This window comes from Rana temporaria, chromosome 1 (genome assembly GCF_905171775.1).
Source record: "Rana temporaria chromosome 1, aRanTem1.1, whole genome shotgun sequence".
Lineage (NCBI taxonomy): Eukaryota > Metazoa > Chordata > Amphibia > Anura > Ranidae > Rana > Rana temporaria.
This window is the reverse complement of record NC_053489.1, coordinates 315,204,367-315,221,302: the sequence shown is the minus strand read 5'-3', so window position 1 is coordinate 315,221,302 and position 16,936 is coordinate 315,204,367. Positions and strand designations below refer to the sequence as shown.

Sequence of the window (16,936 nt, the reverse complement as noted above, 5' to 3'; positions counted from 1 at the left end):
CTCAGAGATCAGCCACTGCATCCCAGTGAAATGAACATTTGCCAGCATGCACGCCTTTTAATGTGCATCTGTCATCCAGTAAGCCTGTCAAGCAACACGTCTCATCGGGGTTAAGACTATGATAAATAAAGTTCACCAGGAGCCGGATATAATCCTCATGGTTTAGTCATTTTTAATCTGAATGCATATAAAAAACATAAAGACAATAGAAAGTAGCATAAAATCCTTGCATATGAAGCCACTGGCACCCTGGAATCGAGCAGCGATGTTATCAAGGGATGACACACACATTAAAGGCATGCATGCTGTTGTAATAGTAGCCATTGTCTCTGGTAAGTGTTCAGTTCACTGGGATGTGGTGGCTGACCTGAGCAAGGGGTTTGAAACGGCATGTTCACTTCATGAGGTGCTGGAGATGTTTTCACTTCATTGCTGCACTGGACTTTCCAAATACGTTTTTTACTGTTTCGCTGGACTTTCTTACATTTTTCCGTTTTTACAATGGAGCATTAAATTCAATAATTGAGGACTCTATTTTCCATATCTTCTTTTTTTTTTTTTTTTTTTCTGGCACTACGCACGTTTTTAAATTATTTATATAATATATTTATGGGTATACTGCTTGTTCATGACGGCGTCCACCTCCACCTCGCCACAGTCGTTAATGGGGTCAAATTGTTTGTTTAAAAACCACAGTGATGGGAAAATTCTAAAGAGAATAGTGGCCTTTTCTTGATTGAATACATTTTTGGACAGTGTATGTGTGTTTTTTTTTTTTAGAAATTCCATTTATTTAAAAATGTTAACCACTTAAGACCCGGACCTTTAGGCAGCTAAAGGATCGGCCAGGTTTTGCGATTCGGCACTGCGTCGCTTTAACAGACAATTGCGCGGTCGCTGACGGGGTTATGTATGACCTAATATGTGTTTCTAACTGTAGGGGGGTGTGGCTGTAGGTGTGACGTCATCGATTGTGTGATCCCTTTTATAGGGATACACAATCGATGACGGCGCCACAGAGAAGAACGGGGAAGCTGTGTTTACACACAGCTCTCCCCTATCTTCAGCTTCGGGGACCGATCGCGGGACTCCAGCAGCGATCGGGCCCCACAGCTTTGGACTGGGTCGCGGGTGCGCGCCTGCGACCGGGCACTAGCAGAGGACGTACCTGTACGTGAATGTGCCCAGCCGTGCCATTCTGCCGACGTAAATGTGCAGGAGGCGGTCCTTAAGCGGTTAAGCAAGTGAACTTTTTCAAATGACATTCGTCCATCGTATGTACAAATAATTTTCGTACGTATATTCTCCCCCCCCCCCCCCCAAAAAATTGTTTTTATCACCTGTCGTACATTTAGCTCTTTCTAGTTAAAAAGAAACAGCGGATCATCGCTACTATAAGTGGTTAATGTGCCAAGACTGAAGGGTGTTTTTTTTATATCTTATCTATCTATCTCTATCCTTCATGTATTCTATGCATGATGGTAAAAAAAAAAACCTCTGCGTAGCAGCCCCACTTGTATTTACCAGAGCCCAATCTTCTTTCAGAGATGTGCACAAGAGCCTCAGCAGGAGAGAGAGAGGTGGAGGGCTGAGCGACGGCTCTGTATGAATTGATAAGCAGGGCAGTGGCTCGGGAACCCCCAATGCAAGCTGCTTGCTCTGGGGGCAGGTGGGAGGGGAGAGGAGCACTGGCGGGGGACCCCAGAAGAGGAAGATCAGTGCTGCTCTGTGCAAAACCACTGCATGGAGCAGGTAAGCAAAAAAAAAAAAAACATACCCAGTTTTCCTAGAAGTAGGATATAAAGAGTATTTTTGACGGCGGGACGATGAGGCTTTAGTTCAGGCTGGATGTCATATGACGTCTTCTCCTTCCCAGGCTTCTAGGGGGCATGCGCCGAGTCACTGGGGACCTGATGCGCGTGCCCAGCAGGCAGCGATGTCTGTCGGGCACCAGTGTTTGCCCAGTAACTGAGCAGGACCGTGGATCTGTGTGCGTGTAAACTTGTCAACTTGTAATCTTGTCATGGAGAGGAGACCGATGGTGTGTCCCTTGTACATAGGGACGCCGATCGGTCACCTCCCTCAGTCAGTCCCCTCCACCCACAGTTAGAATCACTCCCTAGGGAACACATTTAACCCCCTTGATTGCCCCCTAGTGTTAACCCCTTTTCTGCCAGTCACATTTACACAGTAATCCATGCATTTTTATAGAACTAATCGCTGTATAAATGTGGTCCCAAAAATGTGTCAAGTGTCTGATATGTCCGCCGCAATATCGCAGTCACGATAAAAATCGCAGATCGCCGCCATTACTAGTAAAAATAAATAAAAATGCTATAAATCTATCACTATGTTTTAGACGCTTTTTGCGATTTTTGTTAAAAAAACAAAAAAAAATGTTCAAGTATTGGCCTAAACTGGGGAAAAAAATGGTTTTAAAAAATAAATTGTATGTTTATTATAGCAAAAAGTAAAACATATTGTGTTTTTTCAAACTTGTCCCCCTTTTTGTTTATAGCGCAAGAAATAAAAACTGCATAGGTGATAAAATACCGCCAAAAGAAAGCTCTATTTGTGGGGAAAAGAATGTTAAAAATGTCATATGGGTACTGTGTTGCATGACTGTGCAAGTGTCATTCAAAGTGTGACAGTGCTGAAAGCTGAAAAATGGCAGGAAGGGAGTGAAAGTGCCCGATATTGAGGTGGTTAACTGGGAGTCAGGCATGAAGCTGCATGAAGGGTTGTGGAGAAATATAAATATTTGATATTAACCGCGCTGTAGCCGTCATTTGGCACGCTAACTCTTGGATGGCGTACTATGACGATGTCCCAGAATCGTGCCCCCTGGGGCGCGTAGACAGGAGTATCTGTGACCTCTGACAGCGGCAGTTTACCATGTGATCATTCTGTCAAATGACAGAGCGATCACTTGTAAACAAGCCGGCATCGTGTCTGGTTTCTCTCTCCCCTCTCTGTACCGATCGGTACAGTGTGAGCGGAGAGGGGAGGGATCAGGTGCAGAAGCACTGTGGGCTGGATCTGTAGTGCCCACAGAGCTGCTCTGTGCTAAATGCAGCACTCATCCATCCCCAGCCATGCTCATCCACATTCATGCCACTATAGTGCCCATCAGTGTCTCACAAATGTGTAATCGGTAGTCAAATTAGATTTGAAATATATGCCCCTAGAACACCTAATGGTGCTCCCTGCATGTTGGGCCATTGTATGTGGCCAGGCTGTGGAAAGTCTCCCACATTTGCTATTTTGGTATGTACGACCTATGTGTGAGAAATATTGTAAAAATTGACAATTTTGTGTTAAAAAAAAAAGTGTTTCTTTTCTTTCCACATTTTCCAAAAACTTGTAGAAAAAATTGATTAAAAGACTCATTATGCCTCATAGATTATAATATGCAAGGTGATACCGCGCTCAAGAAAAATACATCAAATATAAAAACACAAATATCCAAAAATGGCTGATGTCAAAGAGGAGTATCCGGTGAAAATGAATGGGGGAAAAATAATAATAATAATAATAATAATGATCACTTGGAAGTGAAAAAGTGCCTAAAAAGTGGTTACTTAATCCCTTCCCGACCGCCGCATGTATATATACGTCGGCAGAATGGCACGTACAGGCACATTGGCGTACCTGTACGTCCCTGCCTTCTAGCGGGTGGGGGGTCCGATCGGGACCCCCCCGCTACATGCTGCGGTCGGATTCCCTCGGGGAGAGCCGTATGTAAACACGGCTTCCCTGTGCTTCACTATGGCGCTGCATCGATCGAGTGATCCCTTATATAGGGAGACTCGATCGATGACGTCATTCCTACAGCCACACCCTCCTACAGTTGTAAACACACACTAGGTGAACACTAAATCCTACAGCGCCCCCTGTGGTTAACGCCCAAACTGCAACTGTCATTTTCACAATAAACAATGCAATTTTTAAATGCATTTTTTGCTGTGAAAATTACAATGGTCCCAAAAATGTGTCAAAATTGTCAGAAGTGTCCGCCATAATGTCGCAGTCACGAAAAAAATCGCTGATCGCCGCCATTAGTAGTAAAAAATAAATAAAATAATAATAAAAATGCAATAAAACTATCCCCTATTTTGTAAACGCTATACATTTTGCGCAAACCAATCGATAAATGCTTATTGCGATTTTTTTTTTTTTTTTTTTTTTTTTTTACCAAAAATAGGTAGAAGAATACGTATCGGCCTAAACTGAGGGAAAAAAAATTATATATGTTTTTGGGGGATATTTATTATAGCAAAAAGTAAAAAATATAGATTTTTTTTTTTCAAAATTGTCGCTCTATTTTTGTTTATAGCGCAAAAAATAAAAACTGCAGAGGTGATCAAATACCACCAAAAGAAGCTATTTGTGGGGAAAAAAGGACGCCAATTTTGTTTGGGAGCCACGTCGCACGACTGCGCAATTGTCTGTTAAAGCGACGCAGTGCCAAATTGTAAAAAACCCTTGGGTCATGTAGCAGCATATTGGTCTGGTCCTTAAGTGGTTAAAAAGGCCAGTGCCTAAAACAAGTGGCAAGAACAAAAAAAATAGCACTAAACCAGTGTTTTTTATATTATATATAATTATTTTCTCCTAATGAATATAAAGTCCACTTGAGTGAAAACAAATATATAGAATGATAATGGTTTCAGGAATAGTCCATAAAAGATGGTAAAAAAATGAAATCGGTGTTCCACGCACCTTCTCGCATCAATTCCGGTCACTTCCGGTGTTCGTCAGCTTTGCGTGCCCTACGTCGTTGCATCACGCACCTTGTGACTTCATCAGGGTAAAGGTGTAGGGCACACCAGAAGTGACCGGAATTGATGTGAGAAGGCGTCTGGGATGTCGATTTTCATTGCTTTCCTATTTTTTTTTTCATCTTTTTTTTTTTTTTTTTTTTCATGCTGGTAAGCACTCCATAGCTGCACTACTCCCCAAATGTACTGATGTTTTTCATATGTTAATTAACTTCATTTTATGCATTTGCAAATTTATAAAGAAATGTTTGGCAGCATTTACAGCGGCATTCTTATTGTGCTTTGTTTGACAGGTCAAAGCTTTAAAAGCGAAAATCGAACTTGAGAAGGGGAAAGATCAGTTTCCAGTTGATGGCCAAAAATTAATTTATGCAGGTAATCCATGGGCGTTTTATTAACAAAATGACTACCGGTATATAGAATCCTTTCAACCTGTAATCTACAGCTTGTGACCACTTTTGTGCATTTAGCAGAGTTCTCCAACACCGTGTTCATTCATGGTTAGATGGAAAGTAGAGCTATTGCTGTTGCATTGACAGAAGCAGTATGCAGTGTGACACTATGAATCAGAAAATATGGGAAAAAATTACTCCTATTTTCATATCCAGGATAATTACAAGCTGTTTGGTCAAACAAAACTTTTGAATTAAAAGTTTTTTACTTTGTCACTGCCTGCCCTTCAGGCCTCATGCACACTGGATGTTAAATTACTGTTAGAAAAATGCCAGTAGCCTTGCAGTGAGTTTTTGCAATAGCGTTTTTTTTTTGTGTTTATATATAATTGTGTTTAATGTTTTTGATCCATTGGGGAAAAAAAAAAACACTGGTGAGACACGTTTTTAAGCATTTATCAGCGTTTAGAGTGTTTTTACAGCTGAAAAACTCCTCTCGGAACCCACTAGTTTAGTTTTTTTTTTTTTTTTTTTTATAATAGCCAAAAATCACCCCAGCCAAAAACAGTTTAACAGCCTATATGTGCATGGACACATAGGATAACATGGGGAGTTTATTGACTGTAGAAAAAAAAACATCTGAAGCCAAAAACAGCAGCTGTAAAAAGGTCCTGGCACGTCCAGTGTGCATGAGGCCTTATAGCAGTGATGGCGAACCTATGGCATGGGTGCTACAGTTGGCACGCCAAGCCATATGTCGGCACACCAGCAGAATCCCTCAGCCAGATAGTCACTCGCACTGACGTGCGGCACGGAGGAGCCGGTTCCCTTCCTTGTATCAGTGCCAGTGACGTTGGCAGCTCCCCGTGCTCCAGGATGACTTTGGTTCAGTCTGTCCTAAGAGGAGATGACTGGGATTCTACAATATTGCCCGGTGAGAGCTGGACGATGAGGCCATGGAAAGGTAAGGAGGATGATGGATCCTCCGATCTACGTTGTACCGTGTGTGGGGGGATGGGGATGTGAGTAATGCAGGAAACATGTGTCATGTGGGTAGTGCATGTTGCACAGTGCATTCCTAAACCCTGCATTCTGAGCGGATCTGGCAGAATCGTACGTTTTTGGTCCCTTAGGGCTTATTTAGAGGGATGATCAGTCCCATCCTCTGTACAGAGACCCTGGCAGGTCTAAGTCTGTGTTGGCACTTTGAAAGAAATACGTTGGTTTTGCGTCTCGGTTTGGGCACTCGGACTCAAAAAGGTTTGCCATCATTGCCTTAGTGTAGCCTGCTGAGAAGTACTTAACCTTGCCTCTTACTGCAATCTTTACTGTGTGGCCTTGCCAGGCACCACACAGTCTTTGAGTGAAATCCATCACTGGCCTGTTTTCCCAGTGTGCTCAAGTGTCATTGCCCCATGAATTCTTGCAGGCGAGCTGCTTTGCAGTCTTCTGCTGGAAGAGAGCTCGCCCATAGGAATAAATGCACACTCTGAAGATGACACTGTGGGGGGCCATTTTTTAAAAGGCTGTGCTGTACAGAGTGGCAAGGCCACACAGTTGAGACAGGGTGAGCAAGGTAAGTATTTCTCTGCACAAAGGGGATGGGCAGTGAAAAAAATGCTTTCATTGAACTGGTACTTTTAAACTTAAAGGATCACTAAAGGATTTTTTTTTTAGCTAAATAGCTTCCTTTACCTTACTGCAGTACTGGTTTCATGTCCTCATTGCTCGTTTTTGTTTTGCTGTAAAACTGCTCTGATCTCCACACTTCCTGGTTGTCTGTTTCCTTATAACCATCGTACTGGGAGCTTTTCACGATGGTCTAAGCTGTCATTACTGTGTGTCTAAAACTTAACAGAACCAATCAGATTCATTTTAAAAACAAAACACTGCCCTGGATTTGTTTGTTTTTGTTCTGTGTGTCTCTCTAGTTCACAGGAACATGAAACCAGTTTAAAAGTGAAACTAACCTACAGGCACATTATAGGATTGATTTTTATCTATTTTATTTTTATCTAATCATTTTTAAAAGGAATCCGTTAACTTTTATGTCTCTATACCCTGTAAACAGTCATTTCAGCATAACATTTTTTTTCCTTTAGTGACCCTTTAAGATAATTTGAAAATTTTAATAATATATTCCTGTAATGATTTTTTATAAATGGACAATTGACTTGATAATGCCTTTCTAATTTAAGTATTTAACATGTCATATTGTACTGTTCTTTACATGGTGTAACCTTGTCAATTCCACCAGTATATCACAAGGTTGAGTTATATTGCTTGGACTGCAGTGTTAATATTGGTTATATTTTGTAATTATAGAAATTATGCCAAACTACTCTTGCAGTTTAAAATTGCAATCCGCAAAAGGGAGTTTTAAAATATATTTAATCGAAGACCAAGCTTTTTCTCTGACACTTTTCTTTGTTTACATGTAAAAAAAAAGTTTTTTATTTTTTATAGCAGAGGCCCTTGAGAATAAAATGTTTGTTGCAGTTTTTATGTAATTTACAAGAAAGCCGACCGTCTGCCCAAAAAAAAAAAAAAAAAAAATATCGCGATGATGCCTGCAAGCATCATCCTGGTATAACCTCTTGGTGTTGTAAACAAGCACAAACTGCTCGTGGAAAATGCGTCAACAATGCTCATGTAATCATCTGGCATGGTGACAATAAAGCACATTTGAACAGCATCCATCTCGTGGTGTGCGGCCATCCCCTTTTTCCTTTATATAACCTCTTGAAGTCCAGCAACGTACGGGTATGTTGCTGGTCATCAAGTGGTCAAAATGTATACATTGCTAACCTCTTGTGTATAGTGCTTTTTTTTTTTTTTTTTTTTTTTTGGCCATAGAGTGAATTTTATTATTGGTCTTCAAATTTTTTCCAGGTAAAATCCTTAATGATGATACGGCACTTAAAGAATACAAAATTGACGATAAGAACTTTGTAGTGGTTATGGTTACAAAAGTAAGTGTAAGTTTCTTCTTTTTACTTTTTAACCCCCGTTCCCCACAAGCCCAATATTTATGTTTAAGGACAGCTTCACACTCGCCCAGTGCGGTCCCACAGTGTTTTCGTGCAGGTTAGCTGGACTTTCTTATAGTTATATGATGTCCCTTACTTTTGGAAAGCCTACCAGTTTCAGAAAGCCTACCAAAGATGCAGCATGCAGGAGTTTTGCTGCGGTTTTAGAAAGCAGGACCTCATGGATATCTGTGGGAAAGCACAGCTAACCGCCATGAAAATCGTGGGTTAGCAAAAGCGCAGTGTGAAGCCACCCTTAGTGGTTTTTATTCTTTTACTTGACTAGATCATAGATTACTAGTTTCAATCCACTGGTGCTTGCCACCAAAAAATTAATTTCTGGATGGAGTTATCTTATTGTGTTTACATTTTCTAAGTAATATGTAATCATTTTTCTTTCTTTTCCCGTTTAGCCAAAACCAGCAGCAGCAGCCCCCTCCGTACCAGCTCCAGCACCAACTCAGCCAACTAGCACTGCAACTGCTGCCCCTTCATCACCACCTCAGACATACACACCAATTTCCCGAACCAATGCACCTGGGTCCCTTCCATTTCCCTTACCCAGCATCGCTATTCCTAGTCCAGTAGTTACTACTGAACCCCAGACAACCACAGCTAGTACAGAAGAGAAACCTGAAGAGAAGACAGAGTCTCCTGAGGAGACAGTTAGTCCTTCATCAACGGAGGGCAGGTATGTGGGATTCATTACATTTTTGTACATGATTCAGTTCACATGATATTTTTTTTAGGAATTTCCACTTTTAATGAAATTTTGTGCTTTACACAATGAAATGTATTTGGCGTGTCCATGTTCACTTCTGCTAATACCTTAGGAAGGCGTCTGCATACATATGTTCATGTTCTATTGAGTCTTAAAGATTAGGGAGCTCTAAAATCCAAGTGTTAACTTCAGTTTTCAAAGTTGCGTTCGACCTCATGTCATGCACCTTGCTATTGGTCATTAAAGCTAATAGCGAGACCTAGGATTAGATGGGGCCAAGCACACCTTTAGGAATTTAATATATTAGACCTCACTAATCTTTGGGACTCCCAGGAAGCCCTAGAGGGCATTTTTCTAAAGTTTAGGAGTCTTAAATGTTCACAAGTTGTCTTTAAAGTGGTTGTAAACCCCTTTTGACTACTTCTACCTATGGGTAAAACTAGAATAAGGCTTACCTATAGGTAGTGAAATATCGCCTAAACGTGCGCAGTTTAGGAGATATTGCACTTGTAGTCCGCCAAAAGTGTTAACGGCGGACTAAGTGCCGTTTCTTCTCCAGCCTGTGCCGTTATTGGCGGCTCTAGTTTGCATGCATGGGAGTGACGTCTCGCGGCTCCGCCGAATCAGAGCCCACAGCCTGAAATGAATAGACAGAAGATGGGTGATGCCTACACAGGGGACATTGCTGGATTCTTTTGCAGGTAAGTGTCACATAATGGGTTAGTATGCGATGCATACTGGCCCATTATGCTTTTTAGTTTGCAGGCTTTTCAGGTAGCAAAAGAGGAAGTAAAACCCATAGGAGTTTACTTCCTCTTTAAATATGCTTTGAACTCTGTAGTACACAATCAAAATAAAATAAAAAAATATTGCAACCCTTTTTATGCTTGCCAATGCATGGCCCTAACTTTGGTTATCAGTATTTTAATCAGAGGTGTCATTCGCTCTTCTGTTTTTTCCATACCGTTTTTATTGCTTGTAATGTATTAACTCCTTCCATTATGCAAGGTGCTTATATGTAAAATTGCTGCAAATATTGAGACGCACACAACTGTTGCATATCTAAAAGATATATGCGTTCTTGACCCCCTTTGGGCTACGAAGTTATAAATTCCTGTTAAGCAAAAGTGAGAGCACTTCAGCCTAATCTGCAATTCATTTTTACCATGGCAAGAGCTACATTTACACCAAATACACAAAGTGTCAGAAAAGTGCATTAGGGTACTAATGCCTTTACATTGCCCTAAGTCTTTTATGTGAAAAAAAAACAAATGTCCTAAAAGCTTCTTTTTCCTACAGTGTACCCAGTGATTCTTCCCGACCATCACTTTTTGAAGATGCAACAAGCGCACTTGGTAAGTTTTTTTTTTTTTTTTTTTTTTTTTTTTTTTTTTTTTTGCAATATCATTAGCTAGTGGCCCAGTTGAGCCATCAGCCAAACTAATCGAAGGAATAAAGACCATAACATTTTTGGATGGGCTTACGTTTGCAGCATCTATGGATTCATTGATAAGATGTCCATGGGTAAAAAAAAGCTCACTGTAACGGCAACTCCGTGTTGGAGCAATAAGAGAAGCTCTAGAGAAAAACCGAGACAAAAGCGCATACTACGTGTAGCAATATAGTCACTTTAATGGGGTTTGAAGAATATTGCTCAAAATGAGTATTAACCCTTTCATGCCTAATGGCCCGTACACACAATCTGAAAATAGAATGACTTTTCGGTTGCTAGTCCAAATACTTATGTATCGCAATTGGGAGATTGTACTAACAATCCAAATTTTTCCGTACGATGCTACAATAGTTTCCTGTCTGCGTAACCACACTGTAGCGTGTGAGGGGAGATGATGTAATGTTTTTTATTTTATTACTTTCAAACTTTTCCATCCATTAACTTTGTACAATAATGGTATTGATCCTCAAGTACCAACCAAATAATGGTATTGATCCTCAAGTACCAACCAAACCTAATGGCTAGCTTTCCGACTATGACATTATGCAATTTATGCCTAGTTTGTTCTGTTTTTTTTTTTCCGGGTTGTTCGTTCGTTTCCGCTCATGCGCCGTTTACTGCTTTCAAATTTTTCCTTACGACCTCCATACTAATAAGTTTATCGTACGATCGGATATCGTACAATAAAAATTTGCGTGCTTGCCCAATGGGTTAATATCGGATGAACTGTTGTGATCGGCTATCAAAAAGCTCTGTACGAACGATCCGATTATCGTACGATCGATTCGTAAGCTGTATCTTTCATCTTTTTCTGACATTTGTTGCTTAAGAGTTGAAATCAGTTTTTGTTGCGTGTATACTTCAGCCAATCTCAGTGATTTTTAGAGAGAAAAAGAGCTTGCTTGAGTTTAATAGGTGTATACTTTGACGCAAGAACCGTTTTTTTTTTTTTAGCTAAATAGCTTACTTTTACCTTACTGCAGTACTGGTTTCATGTCCTCATTGCTCGTTTTTGCTTTGATGTTGCTGTAAAACTGATCTGATCTCCACACTTCCTGCTTGTTTCCTTAAAACCATAGTAATGGGAGCTTTTCACGATGGTCTAAGCTGTCATTACTGTGTGTCTAAAACCCCTCGGATTCATTTTAAAAACAAAACGCTGCCCTGGATTTGTTTGTTTTTGTTCTGTGGGTCTCTTTACTTCACAGAAACATGAAACCAGTTTAAAAACGAAAGTGAAACTAAAGGCACATTATATGATTGAATTTAATCTTTTTAATCATTTTTAAAAGTAATCAGTTAACTTTTATGTCTCTATACCCTGTAAACAGTCATTTCAGCAAAAACATTTTTTTCCTTTTAGTGACCCTTTAATAATTGGGTGCACTAGAAAAGTATATAATATGGTACTTGCAGTTAGGAAATCTTAAAGGTCCGATATGACGTATAAAATGTGTATCTAGATAGATAAAATATAAAAACATTGAAAATGTTTGGTATGTGGATGCATATGCTGTAACATAATCCTTGTGGGAACAGAAGTAGAGGACCTATATGTGTGGCGAGATATTACCAAATAGGATGTATAATAAAGCCAAGAGCGACCCCCCAGAGGCAGGCGTCACCATTGAGGTATTTTAAAGGAGGGTGCCAACCTTTTAGTTCATTGAGGCCACCAGGTGTCAGGATGTTGAGGGTATAAATTCAAAAGATTTTCTCTTTGGCAAAACGCTCTGTCTCTGGGGAAAATCCTTGGAATGGATTCAAAAATCCATACTGCCAGACATGAAGGTGAACTTTCCTTATGATAGAAATAAGCAGTGTTGAGTCAATAAGACCCCAGATCTCTCCTTTTTACAATGTCAAGCATTCGATCAAAAAAAACATTGTTTTTTTTTTTGTTTTTTTTTTTGTTTGTTTTTTACATTGGGCTCCGGAAGTGTCATGACATCGCTCTGCTTTTCTTTTTCTTTTTTTTTTTTTCTTTTTTACATTGGGCTCCGGAAGTGAAATGAAAAGTCAGTCTGGGCAATCTGCCAAGTTTTGAAAACATTCTTTATCAGTGGAAAGTTAAGTCTAAACATTGTCACATTGACTTGTACATCAAAGGAATAAACTTCTGTATGTAAATTAGGAACGTTTAACCACTAAAACGCCAAACCTTTTTCTGACAGCTCTTTTCAAGTTAAAATCATCTTTTTTTTTTTTTTGCTAGAAAATTACTTAGAACCCCCAAACATTATATATATTTTTAGTAGAGACCCTAGAGAATAAAATGGCAGTTGCTGTAATATTTTATGTTGCACTGTATTTGCGCAGCAGTCTTTTTAAATGCATTTTTTTTGGAAAAATTACTTAAATTAATTAAAAAAAAAAAATAGCCAGTAAAGTTAGCCCATTTTTTTTTTTTTGTAAAAAATGTAAAAGATTTTACGCCGTGAGAATCGTGATCTTCATTCTAAGCAAAAAAAAATCGTGATTCTCATTTTGTCCAAAATCGTGCAGCTCTAGTTCAAATAAACTTTGGAAATAAAACCAAGAAGCTGATTGGTTTCTGTGCTAAGGTGCACCAGATTTTGCACTCTCCAGCTTTAGTAAATAACCCCCTGTGTGTGTCCACACAGAGCCCCAGAGTTTAGCGCTAGCTATCCTGTAGCTGTCCTGTAGGTGGCATTCACCTTGTACTTCAAAGCATTCCTGCGCATTTTCTTGGAGTTCCGCTTAAAGGACTGGTAAGCTGCAGTATGTTTTTTAGGGGAGGTTTAAATATGCTTTGTGTGTGTATTATATAATCTTAACAATTGTTTTAGAGTTCCAATCTTTTTTTCTTTTTTTTTTTCTCTTGCTCGTTAGTGATACGTGCCAGGTATGTACTTTGTGTATAATAAATTACCACTCTGTTTTTTCAACAGTAACTGGTCAGTCATATGAAAATATGGTGACTGAAATTATGTCCATGGGCTATGAACGAGAGCAAGTTATTGCTGCCCTTAGAGCCAGCTTTAACAACCCTGACAGGGCTGTGGAGTATCTCCTTATGGTAAATTTATATTTTCTAATTCTATCTTAATCTAATTTGTACTGTCAATTCGTAATTGCCAATATTTTAAGACCCTGTCCTTCACTTCTCTAGAACAGTTACTACTCAGAAATGGCTGTAAAACGATAAAGAAGAACAATTCTAAATATACTTCAGAACGTAATTCAGCAATTCTCTGATTAAATGGAGTGTGCTGCCTGCTCAGGGCTCTAGTTGCTGCATGATTCTTAGCTGTACAGTACTCCACGTTCAGTAGTAGTTCTATAGGCAGCCCGTTAGTATGTGAGTGTGACTGACAGTACTGCACAAACCAAAGTAAAAATACAAAAACCTGATTTGAAGTGCTTGAAAGATGCCAGGCATATTTTCTAGGGTTCTAATCCTCATCACTTAGTGAAAAGGTTAACAGAGCTTCTATCTGTAGCCATACCACAGAGGACAGCGTGCACCTTAAATCCTCCAGTTACAAAGGAGGTGCCAAGGCAAAGGATCCTCACATGGTTTTATAGGTAATTGGAAGTGATTACATTTGATCTCTGTATTTGTCTTTTTCTTGTGTGCCCCCACCCCAAACGCTGCACCCTGTATGTAGCGTGACCCCCTGAACTCTGCACCCTGTACATAACTTAGGTTACACTCTTAAATTCAAACAGTTCAGAGACATGGTAAAGCTCTATGTTCTACTTATGTGTTATCTAATCGTGGAAAATGATGCTCAGTAGGTTGTGAAAAGGACAAACTTACACAGTAACTGGTCAGTCGTATGAAAAGATACAAAATGTTGTTGTATGTAATAGTGTGCCCCCCCCCCCCCAACTCTGCACTCTGTATGTAGTGTGCCCCCCCCCCCCCAACTCTACACCCTGTACATAACTTGGATTACACCATTTTAAATTCAAGCAGTTCAAAGACATTGCTCTATTTTCTACGTTATGGAATATGTGTTATGTAATCATGAAAAATTATGCTCAGTAGGTTGTGAATAGGACAAACTTACACAGCAATGTTTTTATTTATTTTTTTAAAGGGAATTCCGGGAGATAGAGAAGGTCAGGCAGGTGCTGATCCTCCCCAAGCAGTCAGTGCTCCTACTCCACCTCTGCCAATAGCAGCTGGTGCGGCTGCAACTACAACTACACCAACTACACCTTCTACTGGAGGTAAATATTACTCTGAATATGTGACTGTTGTGAAGATGCTGTCTTGAATTTGTATATAGATTTGCAGGCAAAACTGTAAAAGAAACAAACCATGACTACTGATATGCATTGTAGGCTGTAGCTTAAAGATTAATGGCAGGCATAGTATATTTTACATACAACTGGTCCAGCTTGGAGGCCGGTACCTATATAAAAATATGTAGGAGAAAGTGCTTCCACAGTTTGATTTATCTTTTTTAGGTGTGTTTTTTTGTTTTTGGCATGGCTCAATGCATAAATACAAACACTTGGTATAAACTGGCTATGCTCTGTGAAATGAACTGTCAGAAATTCCCTTTGTGAGTGGCCTTGGTGGCCCCCTCCTGACATTCTTCAATTGAAAAACTGAAGGAGTCTGGCGAAAAATTGTTGGCTGAACAGTGGCTGCCATCAGATGCAGCTGCTGTTCAGGTATTCAAACAGCTGCTGCTAGTGACCGTGCTGTATAATGTTAATGGTAAAATCTGTTCATCTTGCAGAAAAAATTCAGTATATACGGTAGTTAGCCTAAGCTATGCATTTTATGCTTTGCCTATGGAGATGGATTGGAGAGGAACAGGCACCACCATAGATATACCGCCCACCATGATATACCGCTGCAGGGCGGCCACGCTGCGCCAGATCACATTCCTGGTACATGGTCTAGGGTGCGTGCCACCGGTGACCTGCTTTTGCTGTGATTGGCTCCCGCTGTGTGCAATCGGCGAGTCCGGCTGATGCGATGTTAGCTGAAAATGTTGGGCAAGTTGGACAGAGGTCTGATCGTGTGTACAAGGCTTTAATGTAAACTATGCAGGATGTGATTAAATGTATATTTGTGGGAAAAAAGGATATCGATTTTATTTGGTTACCACGTTGCACGACCGTGCAATTGTCCATTAAAGTAACAGTGCCGTATCGCAAAAATGGCCTGGTCATGAAGGGAACCTTACGGAGCTGAAGTGTTTAAAGTGGAACTTTAGTCAGAAAATTAGGTCCTGCTAGGTCACTTCAGGCTGGCCCCTTTTGCAAGTTTAGCTATGTAAAGCAATAAAAAGAAGTGTCTATACCGTTTTTATGATCCAGTAATACTGTCTCATGCTGCTCTGCACATACTCGGTTGCTTTCCATGGTCGGGTGTTTTTAGTAACTGCCAAATTTGTAAAGGTCCATCTGCTGACGGCTTTAAAGCGGAATTAAACCTTCCTATCCTTTACAGCCAAAGCTGCTTCTGTTTGATCTGCAATAGATTTCCTTCTGCTTTATGATTTACTGTTGTTCAGGGCCTTAGGTCTTTAGCAAAATGGCAGCCTCCAGAGACGCACAGTCATCATGTTTTTGAATGTTTACTTTAGCCTGGCTTGGCCTAATATTTGTTTTTAAAGTGGCAGCAGTAGTAACTGTGTTGGCCTTCAAAATGATTGCCGAGAAGCCTCCTTGGATCTCTTGCCCAGCCTGTATATTGCACCCTGACTTCTGACTAAAATGCCTTTTTCTTTTTTTTTTTTCAAATATAAATTTTATTGAATAACACCAAGGAGAGAGGTCTCCACACTAAAATGCCTTTTCATTCTGTCAAATACCAAAGCCTCTAAAGCCAACTCAAGTTCTGCATTTGACAGTTTAATGGCAAGGTGTGGAAGTGGGCAAGGGTTGAGGTCTCATATACAGTGTGGGCATAGGATCTAAGCAGGCAACACAAATCGGTTTGGAGGTGCCTGCATTACAGTACTGTTAAAATTATGCCAGATTGGGTTTACTTTAAAAAAAAAACAAAAAATCACGTGTACAGCAGGGCAGCTAATTAATTTCTTTCTGTTTTTATAAGGTGACATATGTATTTTTCATTTATTTTATTTCTAGGAAATCCCCTTGATTTCTTACAGAATCAACCTCAGTTTCAGCAGATGAGACAGATTATTCAACAGAATCCCTCTCTGTTGCCAGCACTTCTACAACAAATTGGGAGGGAAAACCCCTCATTACTGCAGGTACCTTCTTTGTCACAAAACTGCACTAGTACCTGTGTAAGTTATGACTGGAGATGTATATACTTTACCTGCTGACATCCAACTATGCTACCTGCCCTTGAGACAGCTGTGCTAAAGAAGGGCATCTTGTAGCATCTGCAAGTACTGATCCTTGTGATGCCTCCTAGATCCTAGGCCCATTATGTAGTAGAGCTGCACAATTAATCGTTAAAAAAAATCGTGATCTCCTGGTCTTGGCTATGGCTAAAGGTTGGTGTATCTGGTGCCTTTTAAAAAAAAATGTAAATAAATTGTGATCTCTATTCAACCCCCCTGAATATCTCCAATGCAGAGTTTGCAGATTCTTTCATA

General features: G+C 40.0%; 1 protein-coding gene across 2 annotated transcripts in view; it reads left to right on the top strand.

Annotated features, from left to right (window-relative positions):
* RAD23B (RAD23 homolog B, nucleotide excision repair protein) overlaps positions 1-16,936 on the top strand; it is a 51,785-nt gene that overhangs the window by 18,427 nt on the left and 16,422 nt on the right. The window contains exons 2-8 of one of the 2 annotated variants that reach the window (XM_040359117.1): positions 5,075-5,156; positions 8,066-8,151; positions 8,616-8,893; positions 10,223-10,278; positions 13,289-13,416; positions 14,444-14,576; positions 16,458-16,585. In XM_040359117.1, coding sequence (XP_040215051.1) covers positions 5,075-5,156; positions 8,066-8,151; positions 8,616-8,893; positions 10,223-10,278; positions 13,289-13,416; positions 14,444-14,576; positions 16,458-16,585 — 891 coding nt within the window. The remainder of the gene's footprint in view (positions 1-5,074; positions 5,157-8,065; positions 8,152-8,615; positions 8,894-10,222; positions 10,279-13,288; positions 13,417-14,443; positions 14,577-16,457; positions 16,586-16,936) is intronic. The other variant, XM_040359127.1, reaches the window with a different exon arrangement.